Here is a 19,263-nt window from a genome sequence, read left to right on the forward strand (position 1 = left end):
ATCAATCCATCAGGATTTGTAGAGCACGCTAGTCACCCGCGAGGGTGTCCAAGCGCTGAGTTGCAGGCTTCTCGGGGGACTTCAGTCAAAAAGCCAGGTCTTGATCCCTTTCTGAACTCCTGGAGGGAGGCTGGGGTCCTGAAGGGTAGGGGCAGGTTTTGGTGGCGAGGAAGAAGAAGAAGCGTCTTCCACTGTCGCTACGGCAGATGCACGGTGTGCGCGAGGGCGAGCGAGGCAGAGTGCTGGTCGAAGCTCAGGGATATCCTTCACTATATAAGTGAAGGTTTCGCTTCATACTCAATAACGAAACGCGGAAATCTGGACGATGAATAATGGGATTACCAGTAAGTAATAAAACAATTACTACAGTTGTCACCCCCCGTCGCCTTTTCATTTTCCTTTATTTTAGACTTTACTCACTGTATGGCCTCTGTTGGGGGTACCAATGTTCTTGAATCATGGTGCATTGCTGCTCAGAAAGACTCTGCAACAACTTTGACTGTGAATAGCTCTTGGCACATGTGCTCCTGAGAGACTCTGGGGCATATATTACAGCCCCTTGCGCCACTTTTGCGTCTCTTTCCCCATGTTAAAAGTGATGCAAAAGTGGTGCAAGGGGCTTGTAAATCTGCCCCTCTGTGCTCTTCAAAAAGGAAACGGATGCAGGAGCACCAGTAGAAGACATGCAGACTTTCTTAGCAAGCACATCTGCTTTCATATTGTTCACTGAATAATCCACCGGCAAAGCGAAAAGACTCAATAAACTTCATTTCCCAAGAGATAGGTTTCACTTACTTGTAATTATAAAAGCACATTTTGAAGGTGTATGCCTTTACTGGGGCATGAAATCTAATGTAATGAGATAATTTTGTGTAACAAAGCTAAGATAATTAATATTTCGCTTTTTGTTAGATCAAGTGCTTGCTGCCTTATCTTCGACTGCTCCAAGTACCCCGGTGAAGGTGTACTATGTAAAACATAAATACCAAAGCAACACTCAAAAGCAAGAATTGTAAATGTATTGTTGAACCACAACTGACACATGTTTCGAATTTATTAATTTCTTATCAACTCTGAAACAATAACATTCATATCTTAATTAAAATCCAAACTCTGACACTTTCATCTGCCAATGCTAGATTGTTCCATATGCAAATGAGGAAAGAAAAATGTTCCTCTGTAAACCAAGACCGCCGTCTCCGAACCCTACAGGGACCTCCATCTCTGGAGCTTATCCTCTGGCAAAAGCCATCATGCCTTGTGCAGAACATCATGTGATTCTTTGTCCAGTGAGTTCCCCCCCCAATGAGCCTCAAATTTCAACTCACTGTTATTCACTTAAATATTCTATTTTGCTGGTGTCACTTGCCGTTATACCTCACAGCGGTTGTATGACGTTACAACGCATACTTTTACAACACATACCTTTACAACGCATTTTTTACAATGCAACATCCATTACAACGCACTCCATTACAATGCATGCCATTACAACGAATTTTTAAAAACTGCCTTTACAACGCATTCCATTACAACACATACTACCTTTACAACCCATACCATTACAACGCATATCATTACATTGCATGTATGGTAAGTATTGGATAGTGTAGGGGTAAAATTTACTATTCTAACTCCAGTGGAGTGCAGCAGTAGGGTTAAGTGTTGGATAGTGTAGGGGTATAAATTACTATTCTAACTCCAGGGGGTGCAACAGTAGGGTAAGTGTTGGATAGTGTAGGGGTAAAAATTACTATTCTAACTCCAGGGGCTGCAACAGTAGGGTAAGTGTTGGATAGTGTAAGGGTACTATGCATTGTGATGGTATGCGTTGTAATGGGATGTGTTGTAATGACTGCGTTGTAATGACATGCGTTGTAGTAGTATGCGTTGTAGTGTCATGCGTTGTAATGGTTGCGTTGTAATGGCATGCGATGTAATGGATCTTGCGTTGTAAAAGGTTTGTTGTAATGGTAGTGCGTTGTAAAAGTTGCGTTGTAAAGGTTGTTTCCCCTCACAACGGGTCACCCAAACAGTGTTTTATATTACTGCGTAATGGGAAAATCACAATTAAAGACACAGCCCACGTGTGAACATACATTAACACCAAAGAAGTAAAGTAAGGCCATTCAAAAGAAAGACTCCATGTTTTGCCCCATTATTGCAATGAGTCTTGTAGCAGTGATGTCACCGGTATCTTTTACATTTAGTGGTGTGCATGAGGGCCACAAAGAACCTCAGAAGCACTTACATCTTGAAATAAAGGTACAACACCTACAGCCTTTTCTTTCACACTCCCTGTACATCAGCTAAATTGTCACATCACTTTACTTTGCTTTTTTCTGACTGCAAAGTGAGAGGAGTTTGTAAACACCAATCCCATGTTAAAAAACATTAGCGGCAATTTGTCAGAAGACGTAGCCTGACATTTGACCTCTGTGTTTGAAGTGCAGCAAATATGATAAGATAAACACAGAAATGAAAGGCATCTTTATGTATTGCTTGGACTTTCACAACCCACCAAAAATGAGCTTGCGACCAACCAGACGGTTGCAACCTACAGTTTGGGAAACACTGGTCAAGATTTATGTAGAGTTTGGCAGGACAAGAGTGCTGCAGTAAAAGGGCGGGACTTCCTCCTGCCTTATTGGTAGTACCTCCAACCCATTATGAGGTGGAGGAACCACAAAGATTGCCCTTGAATAGCCTCAGGTTGCTCTGTCCATGACAGTGTAAAAGTAACTCATGTCTTTGCAACCTGTCCCCCACTGGGCCGCCAGATCTCAGTGACAGTAGTCCTGCCCTGTTTAGGGGTTGCTACTCTCGCTAATTTCTGGGACGATTTTCTGACATGGGAAAGAAAATGTCTCTGATGCGCGTGGAAAAAGCCTCCTGGGTGTCGGAGGCATTAGCTTTTGTTATTCTACAACAAACTCCAATACTAAGGGGTTCAAAATGACCTCCTTAATACTCAGTCACAAGGAAGCTGTGACTACAAGTGGCACACCAATACAAGAACTATAAACTACCCGGGCCTGTGGTGTCATGTGTGCTCCCCCTAGACAGTGGAGAAAAGGGCCTTGGGTGTGGGGAAGATTGTTCTTCTGCTGAGCAGTAGGGCCTACGGGTTCTACCTAGTCCCTTCCTGAGCCTCAAAGGGTAGGCTGAGGGCTGTACACTGCCCCTTCCTGACTTTACATGAAGCCTACCCTCTCACTGGCAGATGCAGCTCAAACTTGGCCTGCCTGCCCTTTGTTTTACTAGCCAGACTGGAACCAAACCCAGGGTAAAGTGAAGAACGAACCAGAGCAAGTTTAGGGATAGACGTCTGTTCTTATTTCATGTAGGCCTCTCTCTCCACAATGGCTCACACATTTAGATGAGCAGTCCAGGTTTGAAGCCAACGAGTCTCAATGAGAGCCAATGTATGGCTAGACGTCTTTTCGCTAGAAGCAATCCCAATACCGCACATCTATTCCTCAATTTCTAACTTTTCTTAGTCCTGGGTAACCCCACTAGACAGTGTTTTATTATGATGCACAGTTTAAGGGCTATCCCTCTGCATAGTTCTATCATTAGCATATGTAAATAATCCATCAACCCAGCTGAAAGCCCAGGTCATATGTTTGACTGTTGCCACACCCTCATCACATCTCACAAGGTATGTGCAGTACAGATAATAAAAGTGTGATAGCTTAAATCAGGCATTACTGACCACATTTTGTACCAGGGCACAGGCCCTGCTCCACTTGTCTGTCAGGGGTTCCTGTAAGTCAATCTCTCACAGATTTATCACCTTCGGTGGTACCTTCTTTTAGTCTTTCTTCAGTGCTACATAGAGCCTCCAGATCATGCCCGACCCAACCCTGCATCTAACAATAATCTTAATGTATGGGACACTGCTGGCATAGCAGTGAAATCTCTCCAGATTTCCGCTGCAGTCCTCAAGTTTTTGGCAAACTGTAGGAATTGTCCAGGGTGCAGCTGGGATGACTCCTGTGCTTACTCAAAAGTGAGAAATGTATCATGGTGCAGTAGCTTGCCGACTTCTCTGCCACTTTTTCATATCCATATCTTGTTGTATCTGTCAAAATTGCTGTAGCCACCAGATATCCAATTGCCTCGTGAGGGTGATAGCTTAAGGACCTGTCTAACAGTAATGTCCCAAGTTGCGGAGAACGGTCGCACCACCAAAGTGCAGTCGTCTGGCACCCGCGATCCACTCATAAGGAGCATTGATAGCTGTCCATCCTGGACAATGTCCACCAGTAGAATTGTCTCTCAGGATTGAGCATCTGCTCACCAAAACGCTGCATAGCGCAGCAGTCCTGCGATGCGGTTGTGGAGGTTGATCATTGGTTGGTGTTCATCTATTCTGTACGTTACTGTCCATCCTCGTGTGACAGTATCACGGATGTCTTGAAAATGATCTATTATTGATATGCCTGTGGTCATTGAGATTTTCATGCTGCTGGGGGTCAGACACTAGTAAATTGCACTAATGGAATGTCTCTAGGCTAGCTTTGCTGTGGTGTGGGTGAAGGTTCAGTAGAGATTCCTTTGTGGTCCATGACTAGGCATAGCTGCAGTTTTTAATTTCTGTGGAGATATCCCTAATGTTTGTTGGTGGTCTTCTTCCAATCTTTTGAACATTCATTTCTGTACTCTTGCCAATTTAAATTTGATGTACACTGTCAATAAATATTGCCTCTGTTCCAAAAGGTTTACCAGTGGGTTTATTTAGTGTTTGTCTTTTGAGACGTTAAAATAATGGCATTACTGAACGTGCATGTTATATTTGTCACTTATGTCTAAATAATCAGCATATGTGGCTCAAAAGTGGGGTATCTAGAAGGGAAAGAACAGGATAATTCTCCCACCTTTCCATATTCCACGTTCTCATTCGTCCCCTCTATTTCTTGCTCTCGTTAGCGTTCTTCACCGCCCTTCTGTACATTGTTCTCTTGAATAATCTCATTCAATTTGTCTCCTCTCCTTTTTGAGTCCACTCTCTAATTCGTTACTAAACTCCTTTGACGTAGTTCTTCATTCTCCCAGGCTTGACCTGCAAGCCAGTTTTTCTACCTAATATCCTTGCATTTTTCTACTTGTGGTATTGGATGCAGCTCTTACCTGAGATCACTATGGTGGTATTTTCTCCTATGGCTATGGCCCTTTGCTTCTTCTGCCTCACAAATAAAATTATTATTTATGTGTTATTTTTGAAAGAGTTTTAGAAGGCGCTAATTGTAGCCTTTCGATTATTGCTTACTACTCAACTCACTACCTTACGACCAATCCTATTCACCGTGGCCAAAAATATACAAATCTTAAAAATCTGTTTGTTTTTGATTAACTGCACTGAGTGCAGTACCAAAGCTTAACTTTGACATTGTTGCACACCATGCATGCCTAATTTCTGATTATTTTTTTCTCCCCGACTACCCTAGGTTGAAAAAGGATTTTGTGATGATGGACCACATGCTGCGGATGAACCGACGCCTCGCGGAGCAGCTGGACACCACCTCGCATGACCTGGATGTGCTTCTGACCCAGCATTTCCGGAAGTCCATGTCTTTGCTCCACAGGAGCCCAGTGAAATCTTGAGCTCAGGGGCCCTTCTGGGCTGTCCTTCAACAATATGATAGACAGTTGCATCTGTGTCGACATAAACATTGTTCATCCCTCAGGATGCCACAGCAGTGCTGATGATGTATCCCCTCCTATTGCATGGAACATTTGCACACTGACGTCCAAGTCCACTACATGTACCGCCTGTGTTGTGCGCCGCATGGAGGTTTCTCAGCAGAGCTGATGTTTCTTCTACTGCGTAGGTTGAGATGATCCAGCCAGGCCTCCAGCATCCACACAGACCCTTAGGATGACACATCCCTGACTTGAAAACCGTAGTTTTGTAGGTGTGGTAATAAACCTATGTGTGGCGTAACCATCAGTGGCGTAAGAAAATGTGAGGGCCCCTCCCCTTGCACTGCGGGGCCTGTGGTGGCCTTTACTGCGCCCGATAACCGTCCCTGCTAAAAATCTACAACACCTGAATATCTAAAAAAGAAAATACATACACACACACATATGTGCGAGCGGACACGCACTTACACTACCACATAGAGGCATACACAAACACACATACATGAGGAAGAGAAAGCAGCTATTGCTTCATTATGAGCTTTTCCTTGGTAAAAGTCAGATATTACCAATGAATGAATTTTTGTTACTTGGCTAGGAACTTAGCTATAATAATTGCAGATGTATATTTTGTATCTATAAACTGCTTTTTGCTTCTATGCACTTATATTCCGCATTGACTCCCTTGTCATGATCATACTGGCTCTCGCAGTTCTTCCTTCACAGTCCCACGGTAGAGTATCAGAGTTCTCTTCCTTCATAGAATAAAATACCTTTGTGAATCAGACCCAAAGTGTGCAAAAATCAACATACCAGCAACTAGATCCAGAAAAAAAGACATTTGTAACTGACCAGCAGCAATTCCCACTTAGGTTGGGCCACGTGGCTTCAGCTGAGAAGTAGATACAGAAAACACGTCAAAGGCAAGTTAGATGTCTTTGAGCAGAATTACTGGATTAAGAAGACTTTGTTATTGTGGAGTCCATCTCTGATAGCCTTGGTACAACAGTTCAAAACAGTAAATAGGGATATGCAGACTGTTCCTTATGTTCCTTGAGGGGGGCTGGACCTCTCTTCATCAAGTGATTTATCCCTCCCCAGAATTACAGAGGGATTCCCAGACTCACTCTCGAGTGTTCAGCAAATTTCACACAGTTATTGGGGCATCCTTTCCGAATAACAGACTGGAACTATGAAGCCATGTTATCTCTTTGAATGTATTTGTTCTCTCCGATACCAGTTTCCTCTAGGGTGATTTCTACTCAGTCATTGTGCAGGAGTGGTGTGTTCCTCAGGGATCCTCCTTTCCTGAGATGGGAATGTGTCATGGCTTGTGGTACTTTTAATGCAATAGGAAACATTCTAACTCAGAAGTCTTTGGAAGCTGGATATGAGGGAATATATGTTTTTTTTTTCCACAGCGATATTATTACGGTAGACGATGATATATCCACACAGGCACAAAAAATGTACATGCATACAGCCAGGCCATCATCTCACTAGCCTAACTACAGCTGTCGGCTGGGTGCTTGATCTGCCAGAGTGTTCCCTTATTTGTGATTCCACAGAACTGAAAAGCTCTAAAGGTAACATGACAAACTCACGTGGCTGTATCACATAAAGTGAGGATTCAGTTCTGCACAGATTTGGCCAGACTGAGGTGTTAGGTACTCAAAGACCAGGAGCGGGGCTATTTTACCTCCTTAAACAGTGGTAAATGGTTGCTTGTTATGGGAGCAAACAAGGCATGTGTTGCTTTTGGGTGGAAATATAGCAGCATTAGTTGACATATGTAAAGTACACAACAGAATATAACACAAAAACTTACACAAAGGAACAAACCACAACTAAAATGTAACAGAGCACATCACAACAAAACAGTTAAATACATTGAAATAGAGTTTCACAAAAAAGAGCAGCATATGGTACAACAGAACACATCACCAGCACAACAAAACACGACACCACAAATAAGCACAAACATTCTCATCACAGATTACCACCTTCTGCAACCAGTTTTTATAATACGTGATGAAAGGTGTTTGAAACAAGCGCTACCTTGACTTACCACCAAGGATATGAAATAGCACCAGCCAAAAATATTTTGTGGACTGACCAAATGTCCCTGCCACAGTTTTGGGCTGATTGGCATTTTAGTAGTTGAAGAGCTGGAGCAGTGCTATTTTACTACCTTAAACATTGGTAAATATTTGTCACAGTAGATTTGAAGGCATTCGCTGCTTTTGGCTGAAATTTAGTAACATTTATTGACATATATAAATGAAACAGCACAACAGAACAGAATAACATGCACAAGTTAACATTGCACCACAATGAAACTATAGCCGGGCACATCACAACAAAGCAGTCAAAACAGAACACAACAACCGCAGTACAACACACCAAATTCACATTGCATTCATGTTGCACTAAAGGCACAGCACAATAAAAAAGAACAGAACACATCACCACCACAAAAAAATGCCACACAAATGTGCATAAATGTTCTTGTAATACATTACTACCGCCATAGGCATTTGAAGCAAGCACTGCCTTTATTTCCCGCCAATTACATGATGAGCCGGCCCAATTTGTTGAGTCTCTGTGAGCACAATCACCTCAGCCCTTCTGTACAGAACAGTAGTCTCCTCGATTTCCTCAGAGGCAGTCATGGAGGGAGCATGGATATAAAACCATGTGATTACATCTAATGTATACCTCATGTCTTACCACCCCGAGTCCACATATAACTGCTTGAAATAAAGATTGATGTGAGCAAAGCTCTACCTCACATAAGAAGGTGGGAAAATAGGCACCCCACTTGAAGACATCATGGTAACCTATTGGAAAAAAGGACATTACTGTACGACATTGCATTCCGCTTTTGTGCAAAAAATGCGATAGCATATGTGTGCATGCTTATTTCTTGTCTTTGGCTATTATAACCAATCCTATGACATTATTCTCTTAAGATATATTGGACCCTCGCTTTGGGGACACCATACTATGCAATCATTTGTATACATTGTGCAGTGCTTCTATGTGTGCCCTTCAGCACAACGGCGGATAATTCTACAGCTATTTTGGAAACACTGAAAAGGGCAAGAGCGGCATCTGCAGAGTGACCTAAAAAACAACAACGTTGGCCCACCATGGAGAGATTCAAACCAGAATGTCATGTTATCCACTAGAATGGAAGTGCAAACAATGAATCTAAATGGAAATGGTTTACATAGTCTGTGGTTATCCTGAAAATCTGGCATGGATCTGGACCTCGTGAATCAGTGTTTGTGAAAATCTCTGCAGCATCTTGGTTTACAGTGTCCCTGGAAGAACAGAAAGGGAATCTGTATGGTCCCCCTCGCACCAATTTACTGCCGAATGATTATGGACTACTATTAACATAACATAACAGGGAGTGAAGATTAAACAGGCAGAGAGATTTCAGCTCTGCTTGGTGACTTGTGACAACATACAACCATGAGAGGATATGGGGGCAAATGAGCAAGAACCTCGTTAAAATTATCGCTGTTTTAGCGCCAGGAAACTGCTGCTAAAACGGCGATAATGGGCTTGCTAATATGCGTTATAGAATTCCAATAGAAGCCCAGGTTAGATGTGCAGGTTCTTGCTAATATGCCCCATAGTTTCAGCAGTGAAGTGGGACACAACCCCAGGAAGCAAAAAATGCAATGATACCAAGATGCGGCAGTCTCATAACTGCAGGGAATGTACCTCGCTTTAGAATTCAAAGCCCATAGTATTACATTGTGGACTAGCCCTACTTGGGGTGTGATACAGTGCAATATTTACATAGCTAGATATATATATATATAATCTCTGTGTCAAAATAAACAAGCACGTGTTTCGAATGATGTGTTACCATATAGGGTAGTTGTTTTTCATTAGCTCGCTTTGCTTTCATGTTTGTTTTAGAGACATATCACATTTGTATACCAAATAACATTGCTGGCAGGTCAAACGTTAAATTACCATTGCTTTGTGAATATTTAGTGAAGGCCATCTTAAATTATGTTTGTCAGATATGAGGTTATTAATTTAGGAGGTGAGGTGCCACTGCTGCTTCAATCAACCCATGCTGGTTATCTCAAAACACAGTACTGAGAGAATCTCTACTCAACCTCTTGTCGCTGTGTCAGAAGCAGCAGGGAATCTCCAGAGGAGTGTGTGCTAAGATCAGGCAGTATGTGTAAGTAAAGAACACAACATAATACATTCTCCCAATTAATTTAGAAAATAGATAAAAATATAATGAACATAAACACACCAAGATAATCAGAATAGATTAGTGAAGCCAAATATATGATATTTTAAAGATAATGGGTAAAAAGCTATACAAAACATTAAGCCTTCATCAAAAGTCACTGTTTGGGGTTGACTGGCACCTACGCATAACTTCAGGACTAAGCAAAGAAGTGGAGGCCAGATACAATAAAGTCATCCCGGTCAAAGGTTTTACCTCTGGTCTTAGCTTTTTTTTAATGGAAGTCAAATCTTTCCATGGGGCAAGATCCAAGCATATGGCTGGTGAGGGTCCCTTGAAGACCACTACATTGTCACCAATATCCAACTGAAGTCATTGGCTTTAGCACCAAAAGCAGAGAGTGCGACAAATCTGGATTTCGTAGTTGGTGAGGTCATTTCACGGGTAAGATACATTTGCAGCCTATCCCCTGTCAAAAGTTTTATCTTTGGACTTAGTCACGTGTTTGGAAGCCAATATCCTCCAGCAGGCTAAGGCTGGAAGCAGGAGCCGGTCAGGGCTCTACAATGCCACAGGTACTTTCATAACTAGGTATAGCTGAATCAGTTTTCAGTGAGAAAAACCTCTGAAAAGGAAACGCCTGATTTATTTCCTACCTTTGGTGTGACCTCACTGTATACTTCAGCACCTCACCCTAGCCCTCGGAGGTCGGAAAAATGGTATGTTTCAAATTTTGCAAAGTTCTACGAAAGTTCCCCTGGTCAGTACTGCAGCCACCAGCTCAGGTTTCTAGGCACCATGTCTCTTTCCAGCCATGTCTCCTGCAGGGCCCAGTCCTCACAGGATCAGGAGTCCTTCTGATTTTTGTGTCCCTGAAGCAGGGAAACCTGAGACCAACACTTTGATGCTTGAAGACCAATTCCAGTCCCTGGGTGTCAGCAGGAGTTCGGAGTCCTTAAGTCCTTGTGCAAGTCCTCTTTTTCTAGCAGGAGTTACAAGTCTTCTTTAATACAGGCTTTCTTTTTCAGGTGGTGTCTATCCATGTCCAGGAATGTACTGAGGAGGTGGTAGTAGAGGTGCCATATTTATCCACTGCACTAGCCAGTGATTGAAGAGTTCTACTACTGAATCCTATTTTCTCACAGTCTTCTCCTTTCCTTTTGCAGCACTTCTTTTTTGCCTTACTGTAAAATTACCCAGGAGCCCCTGCTTCAAGTTTGCAACATCCAGCTGCTTTCAGGCAGGTCTATCTTCACCTCCTAAGTGACTTGCAAATTTAGATGAGCTCTCATCCCACCTGACCGGAGCAAAACAGTTTTTCCTTCCTCTTGGACCTGGATCCTGGGAATTAATCGGAGAAGACCTCCTTGGCTCTCCTTGTCCAAAGAAGTAGTGCTCAAGCTGGCTTTGTTTTCTGCCAACTGTTTCTGTCCACTCCCAGATGGATAATCCCTGATAAGTGGTCAACAGTTAACACCCACCGACCCTTCGAGGGCTCAGAGCATGTCATTATTGTTTGAGCCAAAGTTGATAACTTTCCCAGCTAAGGATGTATGTCCTAACTCTGGTGGTGTGATGAGTGTCACAGCTGGTTTTTAAACCAGTTCTGGCTCAGGCATCCTAGTGACGTTTTTGCCCTAAGCTATCAAAAATCTGTTTTCACCATTAAATTACACTTTAAAAAGCAGGAAATAACTTTGAAGCATTTTAATTTGGACTGGGCAAAATTTTAATTATGCCTAGGTAATCGCAAAATGTCAGTAATTATAATTTCATTACAATGCACTCTTTTTATATAAAAAATGCCAAAATTATGCGATTATGTCAACTTCTAATTAAGAGGTAATTTGGGACAAACATTCTACAGCACAGGAACAGCGAACAAAGAGAGAGAGAGCGGCTGCTGGCGACTGTTGTTTGTGTCCTGTAGCATTTAGTGCTGTTTTTGTAGTGCAAAATAAATCCTCGTGCCCATTTTGGATGCAGGGGTGTATTGTGCACCAAGAAAATAGCGCTAAATGCGGAAATAAACCTACTAATGTAATGACACATAATTGCGAGTAAAATTGCGTCAATTACTAGTAATTACGCTAGGGAGAATTGCGCCAGCTATGCCCATCCCTGATTTTCGTACCCTTTTCCTAAGTGGAGATATGAAATTAAGATTTTTATCCTCATTAAATTTGCTCAGGAAAAAGGTTACAAAGGCCTAGATAATGAAACAGCTTTTGAGTTGTATTTTACTGTGAAGGCATACTACCGCCAATATGCAGTGTTCCATTTGTTTATATTCTAGCTTCCTGCCTTGTGGTATCATAAAGGGTAACTCGTGAATATAATAAAATAGACTTTTCCTACATGGCAAAGGCATTTTACCTTCCATGTGTCACAGCAGTGCATTAAAACTGCAGCCCGGCCAAATCACCGTGTTGTATCTGGCAGACATATATTAGTGTCAAAAATGAGAGTGATATATATATATATATATATATATATATATATATATATATATATATATATATATATATATATATATATATATATATATATATATATATATATATATATATATATATATATATATATATATATATATATATATATATATATATATATATATATATATATATATATATATATATATATATATATATATATATATATATTGCAGCCCACAGATTGCATTTATCTTCCCATAACATTGGTGCGCTTTATTTACAATTTACAACTTATAGGGAAGTTAAATATGTCGATTCAATGTACAGCACTTGTTTAAAGCACAAGGCCTTTTCTACTCTTTAAAATGCACAAAGTCCTAAAGCCAGCATTATTAGGCTCCAGAAAAATGTGACCATGAGGAAAGTCAGAATTTATTACACAGTTGTTTTATTGTGGTAGCGTCAATTCATCCAATGTACGACTGTAGCCCATTGAAAATATATCTATTGAATCTATTAGCGTAAGCTTCAAATGAGGCACACTCCAATGTAAAAAGCTATTACAGCACCACCAGCTCTACTCTGCAATTACTCTGTAATGCTGAAAGTAAAACACAATAGGGCCTGCCGTCCATCGAAAATCTGATATTACAAATGCTCTGTGTATGTAAATGCGTGCATATCTGGTGCAAATTTTATTTTTTAAATATGTATAAAACCACATATATATAATTTGCACAATATGTAAAATATGTATTGAAATGTAATATTTTCACAGCTGATACGTAGTAATTTTCTCTTGTTAGAGGTATTTTCCTTTAGAGTGTGCTGCTGACAGATGAGTTCTCATCAGGTCATTGCAACAGGAGGTGTTTACAGGTCCTCCAGACTGAAGTAGAGATGTTAGTTATGCTGGGGTTGTGCTCTTACCATGCACTGGACTTCTGAAACTTCTACAACCTGATGATGCTCTCAACATGGAAGAGGGGGAGGATGCTTTTGAATGAAGACCTGACAAGATGGGTGGGCAAAGTTTTTATGGCTTTTCCGTAGTTGGGTCAAGATCTCTGATGTTCCTCCGACTTTGCCTGCGGCCACCGTAGTCTTTCGTCGGCCACCCATGACCTATTTCCCATAGCCATATGTCCTTCCCAACATGTCATTTCCCCACTGGCATCACATTCAGTCTTCTTCCCCCCAAACACATCAGTGAAGGAAGGACTGGAGGCAGAGTACAGCTTGACATTGATGGCAAAAAGCTAAGTGATAACTGTGCATGTTCCAAGTATTTCTTAGAAATGTGCTAGCTTCTCCATTCACCAAGCTGGAGTTGTTTAAAAAGAAATGTGTGAAGCTTGAGGTCTGTGACTGTGCAAAGATGTCCACCCCTACATGACACACACTGAGTAATAAGTTCAGCACATTGCGGGGTGGCTCAGTGAGTGGGACCTTGCTGCTGAAATGAGTGGCTGGCTGAAGGTTGCGCTTTTGAATACCCCCCAATGTAGTCTCATCCATTTGAGCTTTGTAAATTGAATACAAATAAAGTGTGCAAAGGTAAAATCTGTGTAGAAAGGAGCCACCCAGGATTATAAAAGCAGAATTCTTCTTTATTCCGTTCAAAGGAGCCCCACCCTAATGAATTGACAAAAAACAACCTAGGCAACCTATAGAATATAATCACAGACAAATGGCTACAAGAGGTTAAGAAATTGTATATTGCTTTATTCTCAGATTATATATTAAAAAAATGCATAACATATAGTACAATCGACAATGGACATGAATTAAAATTTACTCTCACATAAGTAAAGGTTGAACAAATTTATACATTAGTGGCAAAAAAATATATACACGAATTCTTGGATTAAAAGGGAAAACATCCTATCGGCCACTTTTCTATGTTTTCCCTTTTAATCCAAGAATTCGTGTATATATTTTTTTGCCACTAATGTATAAATTTGTTCAACCTTTACTTATGTGAGAGTAAATTTTAATTCATGTCCATTGTCGATTGTACTATATGTTATGCATTTTTTTAATATATAATCTGAGAATAAAGCAATATACAATTTCTTAACCTCTTGTAGCCATTTGTCTGTGATTATATTCTATAGGTTGCCTAGGTTGTTTTTTGTCAATTGGTTCTTTTTCCCTGGCCTAGGAACTTTGCTGTATCCGAATCCTCAGGGGGTCCTTGTTAAATATTCAAGATTGCCCCACCCTAATGAAGCATACACGGTGGAGTGGTTCCAGGTAAGATTTATTCTTCAGGTAGTAACGTCACATCAGGTGCGAGGCGGACAACGCAGTGTCGTAACGAAACTTGAGGGGGCCCCCATGCATGGTACGTGGAGGAGCCCCCTCCGACCGTAATCTGGAGCTCTCCAGCCAAAGTGCTGTGCTGAGGGGCCACCCTGGAGGTTGGGGCCCCCCCGCACCGCGGGCTATGCGGGGGCCTGTATTATGCCCCAGGGACAACGTAGTAACCACAGCATGTTGACGCCCACTCAATTCTCAACTGACAGGCTTTCAGCTGGCGTTCTAGAATGCAGCTGATACGTCATAGCATTCCTGGCACACGCGGGGGTACGGGTGCCCAGGCGGTGGGAGAGGGGAGGGGAAGGAAAGGGGGAAAAGGAGGAATATATTACAACACCCACACCCTACATCTCTCTCTCCAGCGCTTCACAGCTCCACCTGCAGAGAGTGAAGTTTGCAACCATGGGGAAGCAACGCAGAACCCTGAGGCCATAACAAATGTAATCATAACATGTTGTTTTTCAAAGTAACTGAGGATAACCAAGGAACCTTGGGTAGAGATGGCGGAAGGACTATTGTTCCAACTCTACAATCTATTACATGTAGTGCTTGGATAATTCAAGAGTGTTCCATAAACAGGATATGATCAATATCCACTACCTTACTCCCACACCTATAGTAATGGAATTGGAACTTTGAAAGCAGAACACCTTTGAGAACCAGCACCAAGCGAAAAATATATTTTGTAACCACTGTTTATAAGGAAAACATTTTTTTTTAAAACATAAGAACATATAATGAGAACTGACTCACAACGTAGCTGACATATAGTACCTCATTTATGAGGGCGTACCGGCACTATTGCGCCCCCGGAACGTCACTTTTTTGACGTTCTGGTAGTACTTTGTGCTGCTGGCATGTTTATAAGGCCACTTAAAGCCACGTTACGGCACAACCAGGAGAAATATCTTTATTTCTCCCCGTTTTTCCTCTTTCTATGTGCGCTGCATTCTGAGGAACACATAGAAAGAGGAAAAAGCCTCTTGTTTTTGTGCAGGTTGCTTTCGACTTCCTGCATAAAAAAATTAATTCCTGCAACAAAGGCATCCTTGCAACAAGGTACAAGGGTGCCTGTGTTGGCGTACGACAGCCCATGTCGCGCCAGTGCAGGGAAAAATGGCAGGAATCGCTGTCTCTAATACGTACGGCGCATTCCTGCCCTTTTCTAACAAAAGTAAAACAGCCAGAGTCTGCCAGCCTAGTGTCTAAGGAACAACTCGATCTGATCCGGTTGGTAAATTTCCTTAAAAAAATCTAAGTTGAATCCTGTAGTTAGTTACCTGGAAAATGGGGGGGACGAAGGTCTTAAATTCCTAATTTGCAAATGTGCAGTGTCATAAAGGGTCAACTGGAGTCCTTGCAGTCTTACAAAACAGACATCTAGTATTTGTTAGTCTTCTCATATACCTGCCTGTAATTTTCTATAATCCTGGAATAGGCATGGCCCCAGAATATTGTAACCAAAATATGGTCTGCTGTATATTGTATACTATAAATAAATTACAAAAATAGGGCTCTATTAGTGTTACTAATTTTAAAAAATCCTCACCCAACGGGTGTGGAATTTTAGGACACAATAGATACGAATTGCACAATTAGATATACAGGACACAATATTTCTTTCCATCAGGCAATAACACCTATATTCTGACATATAACCATCGACTTTATAAATGTATCTTTTTTCCTTGGGCGAGTTCACCTTGCTGCAGCTTGTGATTGCAGCTCGAATAGACATGGGTGGATATTGCAAATGTGTCGTTCAGTTTAGATACCGATTTTTCCACTTAATATTTGTCACAGGTGGTTGCAATTGTTTGCCAGCGAATGTCTTGTTACTTACCAGTAAAGTTCATATTACTCCGAGTCTACGACCTCCCCGTCGCAGTCCTTGCATACATGGGCGTTGTTTTTTCTGCGGGGGGGGGGGTCTGGCGCTCATTTATGTAAGGACTGTGACGGGGAGGTCCGACGCTGAGGTAATAACGGGAGTACTTGCCCAAGTAAATCGCACGACTGCAATAGTTTTTTTTCTCCAAAGTTTTACATAGCGCGAAATTTACCCGAAATCAGGTATCAGAGAGCTTTACATGAGCACTAGTGGCATTACATGAGGACACATTCATTTTTGTTAGGCACGGGGAGATTAAGTGATTTGCCCAGAATCACAGGATGTTAAGCGTTGCTGCCTAGACTCGAACCCGGTTCCCCAGATTTGAAGTTGAGCGCCCTAACCGTTAGGCTACATCCTCTCCCCTATAATAATAATTATTGTTATAATTATATATAATAATAGTTCAGCATTTCTCTCACTAAGGGCCATATGTATCATCAACCTGATTTGCGATTCCCAAATAGCGATTTTTAAGAAATCGCTATATGAGAATTGCAAATAGGTATGTATGTACAAAATCACATTTTTTTTTAGATTTCTTAAAATTCAATAATTGCGATTCGCAAATTGCGAATCGCAATTAAGGAATACTTTCCTATTCATTTCTATGTGCCAGGAGGCCCATAGGAATGAATGGGAAGTTATTCTCAATTTGCGATGGCACTTTGAAAAATGCAAAAATGTGTATTTTTCAAGGAATTCTCAACTTACCATCAACTAGAAGTTGGTGGTAATTTGCGATTCCTTAAGGACATTTTGCAATTTTTTTTTGCTTCATACATTGCATTTAAGGAATCGCAAAATTTGCGATTCCTTAAATGCAATTGCAAAATAAGGAATCACAAATCTTGCGATTCCTAGTTTTGCACCACATTTTGCTTAATACTTACCATTTAGCAAATTTCGGACTTTGCGAATGCGAATTTGCTTGATACAAATGGCCCTAAAACAAGTAACAGTGATGGAGTCAGGTCTGTGTGTGAAAGGAGACTGTGGATAAGAGATGATCCCGGTCTTCACAGCCCTTCTCAATCCGGATCGATCATCTCTGGTGTGAATGACCTTTGGGATAGCAGCCAAACCTTTGCTGTGGCAAAAGGCATGATGGCTGGCACATGCTTTAGGGTGGTAGAACCAGGAATATAGAAAACAAAGGTTTTTTAGTAGTAGTCTTGAGAAGAAACCATTAAGATTTAGGAATTTATTTTATTTTAGGAGTTTTATATAGCTCTGACAAGACCCGAGGGATATTGGAGCGCTTCACAGGCAATTTCGAGAGTCTAGACAAATTTTCAGTCAATCTCAGAGCGATAAAATGATATCAAATCTCAAACTAGATCTGACCAGCTACTGGTAGCCAGTGTCAAGATCCCCATCTTGTTATAAAATCCTCTGGGTTTAGTTACTTTTGAGATTGTAGATGGATGAACTCTGAATGTGCTGTAGAAATGACTCGCTCTTGATGGCAGACCCATCTGCAGGCCATTGCTGTAGAACAAATGGGAGTACATCAAAGCTTTATAAGCAAAGGTACACCTGTTGTAGAAAGAAGATGAAAGAAAGAAGCTTTGGTTTGGTCACTAGTGCGAGCAATGTGGACTAGCACAATTGAAAATTAAGAGTAAAACTGAACTAGGACTTTCTCATTGGAAGAACCCATGTATTATGAGACGAGACAATAGAGTTTGTACTGAAAACTAAGACATATGTTTGTTTTGGAGTGAGATTTCCCACATCCAAAGATCAGTTCTCTAGATACATATTGATGGCATTGGATGTGTTTCGGCACTTCTGTACTGCTTGAGCACAATCTCCATAAACGTAGAAAGCAAAACTAAAGAAGATGAAAATAAAACAGGACAGATAAACATTTGAAACAATGGTGACACACGCTGTGAGAGACTTGACAGTCAAACATTTAAAGTTCAAATAGTGCAAGAGCATGCTTTAATGGTTTTAATAACTCGTCAATTTCAAAGAAATTGAAGGTGAGCAATGATAGGCTTTCTATATTTCACATAGTTAGTTGAATCCCAAAAGAACATTTCTTTCATCAATGAAATATCAGATGTATGCCAGCCGACATGTACTTTGCTTGGGAAGATTCACTTTAGAGATTTTTCATGGCATTATCACGGGTAGAATGAATTTGTCAAAGCGGTGTAGTGCATAGTGAAAAAAATAAACTCATCTGGAAATGGGTTCCTTAGATTACCACAAGCACAGGTGAACACCTAAAGGAGACTACAGAAGCATGCTGCATTTTGGGTGGTGAACCAGTCTCCAAATGCTTTCATTTTTTACTGTGCACATCTCAAATCCAACAATTATTTGTGGCAAAGGTATGGCCCTGTTTATTGTAACAGATGGTGTAGCCTTATCACAGTAATAAACCTACCTGACCTCTTGGTTATTAGGCTAGACTGATGACCCATAAGGAGGAGTTATTTGGAAGAACTTGATTACTCCCAACACCCAAAGCTATTAATGAGCTTTTGACAAACCTTACATTGATACAGTTAGCGCTAAATGCTGTAAGGTTCTGCAATGATGTTAGATAACGCGGCAAGTACTATGAATATTTCTAGACAACTGTATTAATGCAATAACTAACAAACAAGCATTGGCCAAGAGCTATTGGCTTTGTCAATGTGTTTTAGCCATGTTGTACACTAGCGTGACTGCTGTTCTGCTTGGCTAAACATTAGTGGCATGGTTGAGGTAGATTGGACTAGCGTGGA

At 41.2% G+C, this 19,263-nt stretch overlaps 1 protein-coding gene across 1 annotated transcript in view; it reads left to right on the forward strand.

The window, feature by feature from the left end:
• Window positions 1-6,073, forward strand: part of LOC147668700 (uncharacterized) — a 232,658-nt gene extending 226,585 nt beyond the window's left edge. The window contains exon 3 of the mRNA XM_086948496.1: window positions 5,451-6,073. Coding sequence (XP_086804622.1) covers window positions 5,451-5,607 — 157 coding nt within the window. The 3' untranslated portion in view covers window positions 5,608-6,073. The remainder of the gene's footprint in view (window positions 1-5,450) is intronic.
• Window positions 6,074-19,263: the final 13,190 nt, after the last annotated feature.

Source organism: Lissotriton vulgaris, unplaced genomic scaffold, assembly GCF_964263255.1.
Source record: "Lissotriton vulgaris unplaced genomic scaffold, aLisVul1.2 SCAFFOLD_254, whole genome shotgun sequence".
Taxonomy (NCBI): domain Eukaryota; kingdom Metazoa; phylum Chordata; class Amphibia; order Caudata; family Salamandridae; genus Lissotriton; species Lissotriton vulgaris.